The sequence below is a fragment of the Rhopalosiphum maidis genome, chromosome 3, assembly GCF_003676215.2.
Source record: "Rhopalosiphum maidis isolate BTI-1 chromosome 3, ASM367621v3, whole genome shotgun sequence".
Lineage (NCBI taxonomy): Eukaryota > Metazoa > Arthropoda > Insecta > Hemiptera > Aphididae > Rhopalosiphum > Rhopalosiphum maidis.
This window is the reverse complement of record NC_040879.1, coordinates 64,140,828-64,156,910: the sequence shown is the minus strand read 5'-3', so window position 1 is coordinate 64,156,910 and position 16,083 is coordinate 64,140,828. Positions and strand designations below refer to the sequence as shown.

The 16,083-nt window shown below is 29.6% G+C and overlaps 1 protein-coding gene across 1 annotated transcript in view; it reads left to right on the top strand.

Moving 5' to 3' along the window:
* LOC113556994 (nephrin-like) overlaps window positions 1-16,083 on the top strand; it is a 49,290-nt gene that overhangs the window by 21,008 nt on the left and 12,199 nt on the right. The window contains exons 4-11 of the mRNA XM_026962254.2: window positions 2,481-2,633; window positions 2,866-3,042; window positions 5,671-5,824; window positions 6,203-6,339; window positions 9,338-9,619; window positions 10,636-10,772; window positions 11,728-11,881; window positions 14,644-14,949. Of these exons, the coding sequence (XP_026818055.1) occupies window positions 2,481-2,633; window positions 2,866-3,042; window positions 5,671-5,824; window positions 6,203-6,339; window positions 9,338-9,619; window positions 10,636-10,772; window positions 11,728-11,881; window positions 14,644-14,949 (1,500 nt within the window). The remainder of the gene's footprint in view (window positions 1-2,480; window positions 2,634-2,865; window positions 3,043-5,670; window positions 5,825-6,202; window positions 6,340-9,337; window positions 9,620-10,635; window positions 10,773-11,727; window positions 11,882-14,643; window positions 14,950-16,083) is intronic.

Here is a 16,083-nt window from a genome sequence, read left to right as displayed (position 1 = left end):
AATGTTGTGATACTTACGACGTCTTTCTTTTCTATTGAAAAAGTTGTTGGTTTGATGACATATTTGTATACCTACTTCTTTTGTTTATTAATTATATTCAAGAAGTATGTCAAAAGTGAATAATTATTATTGTAAAGAGTTCACAACGTATTTTAATTTTTTTAATTTAATTTTTTTTTTTCATTTTTGGGAAAAACTAATTTATTTTTGCTGACCAATAGTGCTTCTATGCACAGTATTTCTATAATAATAATAAGTAATAGTCATCACGCCTAAATAACGTTTCAATTGACTGATTACTGATGGAGGTAGGCGTACGATTAAAACGCACTAAATAACTTCTGCGTGATTTTCGAGAAAGAAAAAAAAGATATTATAATATTAGGTGCATACGTTACTATACGTAATTGTTCAGTTCTTACTGTGGTATGTATATGTACCATCGTGTGGGTTGTTTAACGAGTCGAGTCGAGTCGATTTGTTTTTTTTTTTTTTTTTTAAGGTTTACTGTGTACACCTTCTTTTTATACCGGGCATTACTAATAACCCGATTTTTATCCAGTCGCTCACGCCGGCGTAACAAAGCTATTTTCTGGATACTTGAATTCGAGTAAATAATGCGCTTTTTAAATATTTCACACCCACACGTCATATCTGATGATTTTAAGTTACGCTCCGTCGTAGTTATAACGTACACTACTCGTCGTTCCGTCAGTTCAAAGACCATAAAATATATTTTGTACTGCATTAATGGCACCGATTAGTCAATTGGAAATTACGCACATATTATTATAATAACAATACGTTTGATTAAATATAATATTATAAGCATGTAAAATGAGACGCAGTCGTAAAATAACCGCAATTTGTTTTTTCCATAAAAAGTAGAACTAATACAAATATTAATTAATCATAATATCATGATGCTTACATAAATATATTTTTCATATTTTCCCACGTAGGTATAATGTATTTTTTTATTAATTAGTAAAGTAAGTGTAATAATTTTTTTTTTTTTTTAACTACATTTATTCATTTTTACTTAAACTCTATTTTATCGTCGTGTATTGGCTAATATATACCTATTTATTTTATATTGTAATTTACGGTTTTATAAATATTAAAATCAATGATTATAACACACATAACATACGACCTATAAGCTTAAAATATCGCATTTATTTATATAACATAAGATTAATTGGTTTCTAATTTCTAAAGTCGTTGAATCATTTTTGAAATTAATAATTTTATTTTATCATAATAATATGTCAACCTAGGGAAAAAGTTTATATTAAATAAAAAAAAAATACAATTGTTGTTTTGTATTTGGCGCTTGTTTTTAAGTATAATAAGTTAATAGGTTTATTATGAATATATATATGTATGTAATTTTTATTTTAATATTCGTATAAATATATTTAATTTAATATAAAAAAAATATTAATTCGTATCCTATAATGTTGATTACATAATTACTAATTCAGTTTGATTTAATCACGTCATTATTAAAGTATCTTATTTTCTGTGAAACCATTATTGTAATTTATCAAAATTCAAATTGTTATATACGTCAGTAGTTTCAATTGTTTATATTTTTTTCTGTTTTATTCTATCAATACAATTCGACAGTTTATTTGTGACAAGTTGTTTTTAAAAATTATACACATTTATGTATGACTAACTACGCATATATAATTTACAAAACCCTTAGAAGTTTTAATTGAAACAACGAAACCCTTCGTAAGACCCAAAAATGTTAACGTCCTAGTATTAATTTCCGGTATACGTTTACATACTTTTTTTTTATAATCAAATGACGTGTTTAAATTAATAATATAATACTACCGTTTACGTTTTCCTTGTAATTTGTATATTGAAACCTAAGAAAAATAATAATATTATGTTTTTATTTATGTAATAAATATATTGATATTACACTTTGAAATTCAATGCACAAATACTGTGTTTTATACAATAAATTATAGTAACAATTCAAATGCATCATTTTTACTAAATAAAAATATTATTTTTAATATTTTTTTTTAAAACAAATATAATAATAATTGTATTAGAGGGCGAAATTATTTTAGTTTGTTATCCTTTAGTCTAATTGTGTCATTTTATGTTTAAAATCCCAGAGGGGATAAAGCCAGATGTTTGTTATACCATAAAAAAAGAAGTTTAGGGCTAACATATGAATTATAATAAATCATAAATGACGAACCTCGCTTGCAGTAATAAATAAATATGTTAAACATGTTTTTACTGTCAAAAAACATTTAAGCAATTGTATAATAAACTTACTATCATTGCTTATCATTATTATTCGTCCATACAGTTAATCAGGGGGGGGGGGCATAAATTGTCTTTTCTGTTTTTCTATAATCATTTTTGATTACAAACATAAGGCTCAAATGAACAACTTAATTTTTACTTCGATGTTAATGTCTAACATACGGACTGAACTGTTTTAACAGCGCCGCCTTCGTCCGTTGAAATAATAAATAAATCCGAAGACTCAAAATTGGAAGTACAAGAAAACCACGAAGTTACTATTGAGTGTGTAGCACGAAACTCTAAACCGGCTTCGAGAATAGTATGGTTTCGTAACGATGAAGAAATCAATCCCGGTGAGTACTTACCTATATGATATCAGTATATGTATATTTTGAACGGATGTGAATCATAATATTCAGTATCAATGATGTGCTCAATGAAAATCAATAATAATATTGTTTTTGTGATGAAACGACGATAACTACAACGAATCATTAAAAATGTTATTTCTGTTCAATCGTACACGTCTTAATGTACCATATTTTATTTTATTTTATTCGTTTTTTTTTTTTTTTTTTGTTCCAGAACAACGATCTGACAATGATGAAACCGCGGGCGACACAAAATTAAAACTGTACACCGTCCGAAGCCGAATAAAAATAACCGCCAAGTCAAATGACGACCGTGCGAAATACAAATGTGAAGCTCAACACAAAGCTCTATCGGATCCGCTTTCAACCAGTGTTCAGATAAGAGTATTATGTGAGTTGCCATAACCTAATTATTTTACATACAGTGATCGTCGGCTTAATATGTGTCTAAAAAGTATCATATTTTATATAATATCAAGTTGGTACACAATAATACTTAAACATTATTAATGCCTCGTAATATTTAACGATGCGTGCCGTAATACCCGCCTTACCTATCGATAATATATAATAAATATTACCAGCAGCGTCTACGAAATTATTCACATTCTATATCGCGTATTCCATTATCTGCGTGCCGTATTTGTATATTTATAAATTTGATTTTAAAATGTGGCAGCGAAAATGCTTGGTTTTTGCGAGACGATCGGTTCGGAATTCAGACTAAATCAGCAGCAGAGGATGATGTTTATTTAGACCTTCATTAAATCATTATTATAAAACCCTCAATAATGGTATAAAATAAGTAGTAGGTGTATACATTTATTCCGTTCAATTCTATACGAAGGATTCCGTGATTAGATTGTGACGATGAAAAATAATAATTAACATGTGAATCGCCGTTGGACTATAAATTCATAATACATTAATACAGTATAGGATCGTTATTCCCCATAGTAATAGAGAAAGGAAATCAAACGCGTTTTTTTTTATAATGAACAGTCGTGTTGTGCGCAAAAGTTTCGAATTATTTTTGTATATACGTCACCAGAATATACACGTTTATTCACCTGTGTTCGTTTAATCATTTGTTTTCCTAATTATTCTTAGGTACTTTATTTTCGTTGTTGCCACTCGTAGACAGTGGTTCACCCGTCGAAGTAGATTTTCCAGTTGTTATTTTTATACCATAGTTGTATCGACTCCGCGAACAGTCCCGAACACATACAAATTTACTTCAATATGTTAAACATTTGTTGATTAATAAATGAAAGTAAAAAAAAAAAAAAAAAAGTGGGCAAGTAGGTATCACTCTGCTGTACAGTAGGTGTCGAATGATATATCATTGCGTACAAAAAAAAAAAAAAAATAAACGATTCTGACCGGAGATGGTCAGTCGGCCTACATCACCAAGTGTATTTCATAATATTATATTATTTACTGATATTGCTATGAAAAAAAATTATTTGACTATAATTGGTATCGCGGGATTTAATTTTTACAAAACGTTGCATCTATTACATTATTAATATTGAATTATTATTATAATAGATATTATTTATACCATATTAATTTCTAAGTTAATACCACCTTACCGTAAAACAATGTCAATAGGTTCATAGTATAAATAGATTAAATTTTAAAATCAATCTACATACTTTGAAAATGTCATCGTACATAGATATAGAAATTTATAATAAAGGCACTGAAAATGTTTAAGTCCGGGTTTTTTTTTTGAATTATACCAAGATAATTAGCATCGTTCTTCACTGTCAAAATACCTATGTAATGTCATCTAAATTTAAATTGCAATATCTATAAAAATAATTGTGTTTGTCAATCGTTTTAGATCTGGTAACAACATTGTTATTAGACATACGTGTATAGCTTAATAATTTATATTTATCGTGAGAAACTCATGTAATATTTATATATTACAAATAATACTCTTTTTCCATGAATTTTTTATGTTCAAGAGTTCTCAAAATCAAGTCGTAACCAAATATGAAACAATTGTGTTTAAATATAATATTATAAATAACATTTATAAACAATTAAGTCTCTTAACTTTACCAAAATCGAAAAAGAAAACTTATCAACATTATAAGTTCTAACTTCTTGGGTTTTAGACTGTACTCATTGTTTTATCTAAATAAAAGTTGTGAAATACATTTCTTGGATAATTGCCAAAAATATATATGTAACTAAAACACGCTTTTAACAAATGTGTTATATATTGTATGACGAACGTGTGAGACTTTTTCTAAAACTATTCATTTTAAATTTGAAAAATGGACATTTTACTTGTTAATCTATTATCATGAGTTTAAATTTACATTCATTATATGACATAAATACGTATAACTATAGAACGTTATAATATAACATTGAGTGAATATGTAGAATACAATTTATTAATCTAAAAATAACCATTTTTCATTTTCCAAAGAAAATATAAAGCACAAATATGTATAACTCAAACCAAATATGGTAACGTAACTAAAAGGTAAAATATACAAGCATTAATAGTAATAATTAAACTGCATTATGCTGAACATAAATTCATCGCAAACAAACTTTACGTACACAAATACTAAATGTTTCTAGTAATAAAAAACAAGAACAGTCAATAAAGGACTTGCGACCGTTCAAACTATAATCTATTTGCATTAAACAAATATCGTGAGTGAGGTATATAACGATAACGTTGTTATAACTTATAAATTATTTACTTGAGCGAACTTTTAGCGTTCTTAAAATTTAAAGGTTACTGCAGCAACAGTTGAACTGAATAATAGGCTGAAGTTTGTAAATTACCTGTTAATATAATTTGATTATTCAGTTATATTTTCATTTTTATTTATTAAACAATACGATATTGTAATAATGTAAATAGTTCCAAGACTAATAATTGAAAAATATCGGATATTTTATTTTTATTCACGAAAACGTATAAATATTTTTTCTATAATAAAATATGAAAATATAAAATAATATGTGTAATTTAATATTTATTTAGATCCACCGGGAGTTCCTCACATTGAAGGATACACCGAAGGTGATATTTTGGAAAAAGGAACACACGTAAGCCTACGTTGTGTATCGAAAAACGGAAATCCACCAACACAACTTGTGTGGTTCAAGAACGACCAATTGATTCACAACGTTTACAGGTAACTACACTTTAAAATAACGCCATTATTTAAAAATTATGTTTATTTAGTAGTTTGATTTATTGCATCAAAATCCTAGGATTGAACGGAATTGAATGCGATTTTTATTACCTCCACCGCAAAACAAAACAAAAACGAATTTTATCAATGATTTTTTTCTCGTAATATTTTAGTCACCTACATAATATTATTTCAGTTATACTATACATTGTATAGGTACTATTCATATTTGCATACAAATACAATAAAAATTAATTTCCAATTGTCCAGTTTTGATAATAATATTGTTATTGTGACAAAAGTCGTCCTATTAACAGTGCACATTATTTTATGTGTGTTGTTTTCTTGAATAATAATCACGTCTAACACAAATTTCAGTACAACGGAAAAAGTGTCGGAGAGCACGTACTCATTCACAGCTAATGTCTCGGACAACAACGCAAGATTTCGCTGTGAAGCAAAAAACTCAATTAGCCCACTTCCTCAATATGCTGACGTTGTACTCTCAGTGTCATGTAAGTGTTTTTTTTTTTTCATTTCCAGTGTAATTAACATTTGTGTTGGCTGAACTGAATGCATGCAGGTGCACTCTAGATGTACATGTTTATTTTACCTCAAATTATATGATTGAATTCATCTTTGTGCAACACGAATCAGAATTATTGTTTAATAAGCTCATTTGGGGAGGGGATGGGGGTAATCGGTGAATCCCGATTTTTTTTTTTTTTTTTTAAGTGGTGATATTATTTGTATTAATGGTGTATTATGGCTGTTATTGGCATACCCTCTCGAGAAATAGTAAAACGGATAGAATATATTTATCAAACTTTTTTGGCTTTATTAAATAATAAATATATCTAATGATTTTTAAGTGTCCCTATAAATATCCCAACATGCAGATACTTAATTGCAAATAATCACACGTCCAAAAAGAAATTATTATTATTACTATTACTACTTAACTTAAAAATGTTCATACCTAATATTTCTTTATTTTTTACTTTTTAATTGCTAAAAATAGATAAAAGTCTTTCATTGAAAAAATAATTGTGCACTTTTGTGTTCGTGTGTATGAATGTTTGGTGTACTAGAAAACGAAAACTTAAGTGTGTAACTTTCACACATTATTCGCTAATACCTTAACTTCAACTTTTGAAGTTTTTGTAATCCATTTCGTAAAATGTTTAAGCCGATCCTGATTTTTAAATTAACAAGTGCAAGAATTAAGATTTCCGCACGAGACTATATTATTGTATTATGTGTGTATGTCGACCCACGATATCCGACTTCACACCTTCGATGTGTACCTAAAATATTGAATGTAGATCCAAATATAAACTTGAGATTCGACGGTGCTTAGATTAAAAAAAAACCATGAATTATATTTGTTTTCTTATTAGCCATGCATTTTTAAAGGAAATAATTAAAATATTTACTTAACTCAACATATTTTATGTATAATTAATATTCTTTATATAAACATAGATTACAAAGGTAATAATGCTTTAAGCGATTATTCTAACACATATATTGTAGAACACATCGGGTTTTTTCAACGCATATTTTAGTTTTTTTGTATGTGATGTAAAATTCCGGTAGTGATTATCTACTGTGTGTATCAGCATCTATGCTTTTACAAGATATTATTTTCTAGTTAATTTAGATTCGTTTATTTTTTTAATATGGAATATTATTAAAAGTAGTTAACATATTTTTCTATCTATTACAATATTATTTTTAATTATCGATGAACTAAAATAGGTATAAAATGTACCATCAAAAATATATTATTAAAGCATAAATACGTTAATTTATTTCTTATTTTCATAAACTTGTTTCCTCCAATTTAATAAATATTATTTTTTTATGCAATTAAAACGTAAAATTTTACTTTTGATTTGTATTATCTTGAAATACGCATCGTGATATAATTAAATTATTTATAATTAGTAAGATGTTCGTTTTTAGCTTTACATCTTCTTGGCTTTATTATTCTGAAATCTTGCTTGATTACCAACTCAATAGAATTAATAAATACACTCATAACGTTATCCTTAGCAAAAATATGTAATCTTGTTTCGGAATATCTATCCAAGCTATTAATATTAGTACGCTGATTACGGTTTTTCGATATGAGTATAATGCGTAAGAAATCGTGAATCTTTTGTTATTTGTTTATTGCTTAAAATCAATGCCTTACTAGTACAAAGATAATGTTCACCAATATAATAATCATTAATTTTAAGATCCTTGGAGATCAATACATAACCATATATTATCACAGTATAGGAATAATATTATTATACTATTAATTATAATAATTTAACTTTCAAATTTTATAGTTTACTATTTTGTAATACAATCGACGGTTTTGAATAAAAATTAAACTTTTTTGCATTACATTTTGAAAAATTATACTAAATTTAATAACAATAATGCCTAAATTATTTTATGATAATTTACGAAGTTAAAAAAATGTTTGAAATATAATAATGTATTTTGGATATAAAGTAATTTAGTTAAAATATTTGAACATAATATCCTATTTTTTCATTATCTAGTATTATTATACAACTTATATTGGTTTGCACTGTTGCAAGATCATTTGAACTAGCAAAAGATATTTATTTTCAATAAATAGTTAAAATAACTAAATTCATATTGCTTATATATTTAGAAACCACACGTAGGTGCCTATATAAAATAATTTTGAGTTACCTAATTATTATTATCATTTCTTAATAAACATAACAATAATATATTATTTTTACATACCCACTACGAGATTTGATGTATCGAGTTTCAAGAAAGCGAACATGTTTTAAAGGCATTGGTTATGTGATTGTCTTAAGCCTTTTAAAAGTCCAATGTATCGTTAAGATTCCAAGTGATTTTATGTTTTTAATGTAAATTATCACAAGCGACTATGGTTCCTTTGTATCAGTGATGTACTATCACTTCAGTTTTAAAGCTCATGCTCGTATAAGTACAAGTCTTCAACACACCGGATTCAAGCGCATGAACAGGTGCTATTTTTCCCAAAGGCTGTATAATGTACTATTATAAAAGAAAAAAACATTGACCTCTTGTAATATTATAAAAAAAAAAAACAAAACACATTTTTTACGTAAGATTGATATTTTGACTTATATATTATATTGCCATACATTCTACAGTTTAAAAATCAAATTTAAGAGTTGATGAACAAATAAAATTTATTTTAAGAAAAAAATCAGTAAGATGGTTATTAGGTTTGGTGAACAGCTGATAATGTTCATTTAAATAAGAAATTAGATTATTATTAATGGACGTGCTGATAGATTTACGTTTTGCGAGTAATGAATAATTGATGTCTGATATTGAGTGTATATTGTATAAACATGATTATATCAGAAGGTATATAATAATAATAATAATAATAATAGTAATTAGGTAGTAGTCAATTAATTTAATCAATATCAAAATCTTAGTATAATCCAATAAATTAACTTAAATCTTTAACATGACGCGCAGTCGGTCCTGCTCGCGTCCACGTTAAGGGACCAGACGAAGCGAAACAAGGAGAATTGGTAACATTAAGCTGTGAAACCAGCCGCAGCAATCCAGCGTCAATAATAAGATGGACGGTGAACGGCGAAGCGGAAGAAAACAGTACTTCCGTTAAGGTGCCCGCTCCGCAGTCCAGCTGGATAACAAAATCCAACGTATCGTTTGTCATACCGACCGGACAGCGTTTCGTGGCGGCCACGTGCCAGTCCGAAAAAGTCACCGACACCCATAAAATCTACGTACTACGTGAGTACAGTATTTTTTTTAAAAAAAAAAAATTGTTTTTTTATTAGCATTGGCGAACGTTGTACAGTGTTCGGAAATATGACTCGCTTACGCGTCTCGTTTTGCCGAAGTTATTAGTGAGCCAGTGCGGTTTGACTGCGCTTTTATAATATCATTATTATTTTATGACATGTGTGTGTTGGTTAAAACGAAACGAAAACACATTTGTTAATAATACGAGTAATCTAACGTATAATAGCGCGGCCAGATGTGAAGAAAACGTTAAAACAAACGGATATGCGTATGTACAAATATGTCATATAATCAAAGATTGTGTAGTGAAGTCACACGTATATTGAATTACACGCTCAAATGGTCTAGAGCAGTACTCCTGTAAATATTGAATATCCGTTGACCTATTAATTTCATCCGTCAAAAATCGGTATACAAATATCGTATATCCAGATGATGGTGTGAATTAAACTTAATGTAGTAGTACCTATACCTGTACCGTAATTTATTAGTATACCGATGTCGAGTGAAAAATCACGAACGCAAAGGCTTACGACGAATTCGCAGTTCGTGTAATAGGCGATACCAATTATTATTCACTGATCGACAGCCGAAAAAATATGCGGAGCAAATACTCTGTAGAATATTATTTCTTTTCTTTTTCAATACGAATCCGTCTCGAATGTTTTAATGACGAACACAACGCACAGACGTTTTGCATAGAGCCGTTTTATATATATATATACGAACAAATTAAAGGAAGGAAAAACAGAAAAATAATCCGCGGTGTATATTATAATGTTTTCTATGAAAAGTTTGATTCGATAAAATTATCGTTTTAAACGTGTCGGTGATTTACAAGTATAAATATACTTTCGTGTTTACATCAAATACAGAAGTCCAGCAGAGAGTTATCTTTTTTTTATTAACTGGCGTTCGTAATTTTGACGCCGTAAGTTTTATAGTTATTAAATATTACAAAAATTATAATAATAATAAACTGTTATATTTTTCTAACATTTTAGATCCGCCCGGGGCGCCGATCATAATCGACCATTCGTCTGGTAATCCAATTCCATCGGGAAATGTACACAGAATAACTTGTCTGTCTACTGGCGGCCATCCACTGGCTTCGATCACTTGGTTTAAAAACGATAAAAAGGTACTGTGTGATATTATTAAATTAATTTAAATTAGTTACCGTCATAACCGTTAATAATTTTTGAATTGTAATTTGTAACATATATCATTCAAGTATTATTCATGTATTATTTCGTGTGAGTGTGACTGTACTCTGTATATATTATTATAATATTATATTCGGAGAATCGAAGTACCTATATAGCTGTGAAATTGAATTCACACCATTAATAATAAATACTATTGTAAATGATTCAAAAGAAATAAATATGTAGTAGAAGGTATAACATAAATACCGCGAGTAGGACGAAAACCTATTTCGTCAATTAATTGAGTCAATTATTTAAAATGATTTCATATAAGGAATACTTTTTGAGAATGACTATATCGAATACTAAGTATTTTATACAGAAAAAATCCAAACACATTGTATAATAATATTGTGAAATCGGAAAAAAGATAATATTTCCTATCGAGAAATAATACAGCAATTTAATGAAGATAAAAAAAATTCTAAGATAAAATTCGAATCAAAGTAACAAAATATTCTTGATTGTGTCGTGATTTCATCATACGTCCAATAATTTATGTGGGCTATTATTGTATTAAAACGTCAAACAATTAGAATCATTATAATTTATGCTAATTTACTATTAATAAAAAAAGCAAGTATCGTTCAATTGAATATAAATATTAGTATACAAGATAAAAGATTTTCCCTTAAGTAAAAATTAAAAATATTTGTTATTTATTTTATAATATTTAGGAAATATATCGTAATATAATATTATAATGATGATGTACAATGTATTAATTATAATTTATAATGTTAAAAAAAAATATTTAATGAAAAAGTAATGAATAAAATGTAATAATAAGAATACAGTTAAAATATAACAGATGTGTAATATTATTTAGGTCCTAAATTTTAGGAGATACTAACAGAATATTAAATTTGATTGTTTTTGATTCTTTAGGTACATTCAATTGTAACAAATGGGGAAAATTCGGTTTCGGCTGAATTGGCATTCGTAGTCAATTATACGGATAATGATGCTACTTATAAATGTGAAGTGACTCATCCGGCTTTAACGGTTCCTTTGATGAAAACGCAGAAACTCAAAGTTTTATGTAAGATCAACTATATTCACTAAGATAATACAATATTATTATGATATATTATTATTTTTTTTTTACGAAAAAAAACTTAATATGCAGTACTGCTTAATTGTACTGATCGAAAAAATAAAAAATTAAATCACTCGTTGTTAAGTGTTGACGAGGTAATGTTTATAATTGTCGGACCATAACGCGAAAAAATACGCCGAGACTCGAGAATATTATCGAATCACGATAATGTTTCTCGTGCATTAATTATTTATATTTTCCGAACACTTAGCATACAATAATTGAAAGTTGACGTGTACGCTAATTAATCGTGACTTTCTACTAACAAGATTCAATAAATAATTATAATTTCAATTTTTAACACAGAGTTACGAGAGACGTTTATACAAGATAGATAATATTAAACGCTTCGGAGTCCGTTGTAGAGTTCGTATACGTCTCGGCGGCGTCGGAAAACCCAAAATAGGGGAGGGGGAACAAAAATGTTTTAGAAATCGTTTTTTACGATATTGTCCCCAAAAACGCACACGTTTGTTACTCGTTTATGCGGCGGCGTAGGTAGAGGCACTTTACTCCGTAGTATAGCTTATAATATTCGCCCCACTTTGAATGAGTGTACAAAACACGACGGACGGTCGCGGTACCGCCCACTTACGAAATTAAATTTGAATAACAAAAGCAGAAAAACGTTCGGTCGTAATATAATTATAATAATATCGTGTACTCGTCGTCGCGCCGCAGCTGCCCTACGCGAGAAAAACAAATCGCCAACGATCCGATTCGATAGCGGGCCGATGCAGTTTTTGTCATCGCGTTACCCGCAGAGTTGTAGGCTGCGTCGGTTATAGGACATATTATTATTATTATTATTATTATCCCGTTTAGCCGTGTGCACGGGCGTCTTTACACAATAATTATTTCAATATGTCATCCAGACGATTACCTAAGTGAGCGCACACCCAATCTCGACGAGTCGCGTCCGGTGTGTGTGCACCTCTCGAAGAATATAACCAACACACCGTCGCCGCCGCGTTCGAGTGTACCTACACGGCGCGAACACACACACACGCGCGCGCGCATAATACGCGTCGCGGGTCGAGTGCGCCTACTGTTTGGTCTATATTATATTATATTATTATTATCATTATTATTGAATTCGAGTTGCACTCGCCCGATCACGCGAAACGACATAATAATAATAATAAAATATATTGTATATATTATCGAGATCGTATATAATACGTATAATATTATCGCGCGAAAGCGGAAAGCGCCCACTCTCGGCCACTTGTGTGTACGGCGCAGATCGACACGTGGGGGTACATATATATCCGTTTACAGCCACCGCTCTCCGCGGCGGCGCCCACTCGCACACCTCGCCGACTTGTCGAAATCTTCGCCGATATTAAAATAATAATAATAATAATAATAATAATAATATTCATTCGTCGAAGAACTCTTTCAAAACTACTACGATAATAATAATATCAATAATAATATCACTACTATTGCGTTATGTTGTATTATATCGTCGTAAAAACTATTACACGTCGTTATTGTGGTGTGATAATAATGTTATTGTTAATTGTTGTCGCGACGGTTATTAGCTGATGCTGATGCTGCGCGTTATAATGGATTATAGTAAACGTTCTGGATAATGGCGCGACCGGACGTTTGAAAACCAATAAAAACCCAATATTTAAATCACGTTTTGTTACGCCTTATAGTATTAGTGATACTGTGCACTTGCGTCGCATCGACGACGTGAACGTCCCGAGCTACGGCTTTACCGGCATAGTATCCCTACCAGTTGCGGTAACAGACATTTCATTATAGCGGTGGGATCGTCGTGTTTCGTTTATGTATATATATATATTATGTATTACCTATATTATTATTACAATTTAACTGGTTGGTTGGTTCGTTCCACAGGTTAACTCAACACGCGATTATTCATTATGTTCTCAACTCCTAAATATATTTTGTTATATGCCTACCACGTTGTTATTATTGGTCGCGGCTGGTACGATTATATTGCAGCGTTACGTTTGACAAAATTAATATCGCACTGTTATAAACTCGATACTTTTAAATTGCAAAAAAAAAAAAAAATAGAAATAAATCCTTTTGCGCCACTGACACAATGATCATTAGTACTGTTCGCAAAACGGCGTTCCTGTTACACTATATAGATAGCTGATGTAAGACAATGCTTAAAAAATCAGTTTAATACTATAATGATGTAACATACATGGATACATTTATTTGAGCGCTATTCAAATATTTTTCGAAAATTAATCCTTAAGGCGAAATAATATTATACGTCATTTATAATATAGACGTGTTTAAAAAAAAAAAAAAAAGAAAAAAAAGAAGTAATATTTTTTAAGATATATTTATAGCTTAACACTTTGTTTTTCCATATGAATTAATATTAATTGTTGTCTTTGTATAAGTTTTGAGATTTAGAATTTTCTTAAAGTCGTATATTTTAATAAAACAGCGTTATGCGGGGTTCATATTGTATAGTGCAAGTTCGTAACAGCCTTAAAGTGTAATTATTATTTAATTTGATTTATAAATTAAATTAAACCGCCGTAATCATAGCGGGCGCAATGATTTGTGGATAGGTTGTTATATTTGAAATCGTATTCGATTAGATGAGGTGTTTGATAAAATCAAAACAATTTTATTTTTTACTGGGAATACTTAAAAGAAAAGTTGTGTTAATAATACGGTCACGTGCATATTTTGGTATCTCACAGTTTTACCCGATCACTTGAACATCAAGCACGAACCGATGCACCTGAAACCGGGCGTGCAGGCTACGCTCACGTGTGAGGCGACGTCCAGCAATCCGGCGGTGAAGATGAAATGGTGGCACCAGGGTGTTCAGGTCACCGAGGACGTGTACAGCTTTACCAAGCCCGGGCTACACGGCGGCAAGCTGTCCACCATACAGCTGACCGTGAACGTGACGCCCGAAATGGACGGCAGAGTGTACATGTGCCAAGCCTCCAACACGTTGATGTCCAAGAGCTTAAACAAAGAAGTCACGCTCAACGTATATCGTAAGTACTTATAATACTCAGTATTAAGGTAATATTAAGGCGACGCCACTTGAGTTTTGTGCGTTGCCAACGTATTATTTTATAATAACGAGGGTAATCGTTTTCACCGTCGAGCTACTTTTTTGCCGTTGTAGTAAATTTGCAGGTAAGTATACGTATATTATTATTATGATAGGTAACTAAATGTATTTTATTCGGCGACACGCGTGTCCGGACGATTGAGTTATACATTTAAAGTTTTAATGAAATGAAATCCTTAAATTTTTTACGTTTTGTCATTTGAAATTCGATATCGACATAAATTATATATTATATTAGAAATATTTAATCAAAATATGTATATCTAATATAATGACAACAGGCTATCAATTAAAAATACGTCAAATGTGAAAACGCCTGTCTTTAGCCTCTAATCAAATGTTATCAAAATGTACACATTATCGTATTTAAGCTTTTTAAAGAATTTGTTTTCTAAAATTCTTCCATTCGTAGTTAATTATTATCATTGTTGATAACAACGTGTAAATTGACAATAACTAGTGCGTTGACAACAGTACACGAGAGCACTTGTTTCTGAGTACTGCACTTCTGATATAACAAGTAGGTAGGACATATTATTATTTAAACCAACTAAATCAACGTACTCACAACTATTATTTATCTATCATATCATATTATAGTGTAAAATATGACTCCAAAGATAATGTTAAGCGACAAGATGTAGATCTGGACATAGCGTTTGTTGGATACGGTGGATTTTTTATTGTATAAAATATAAACTATCGGTTTTCAAAAAAAATATTTAAATTTATAATAATCGTGACTCTTGCGTACCCCGTTGACCTGCAGTGTTTTTGTCATCGTTATTTTATTGTTTTTCCTTAAATATATTTTTTGTAGATTCACTCTAATATTGGTATTATAAAGTTCGATAACTTTTATTAGGTCGAAGACATTGTACGGAATGCACTCAACACCATCTTAAGATATGTTCTGCTCGTTTTTTCCAAAGAGGAATTAATATTTTCTTTATTTTTAATTCAACATAAATTCAACATTTTTAATTTTGACGTATAAAATTCAGCAAATAGGTTGAACTATATTATGCATTATATCTACTTATACCGGTAGGCA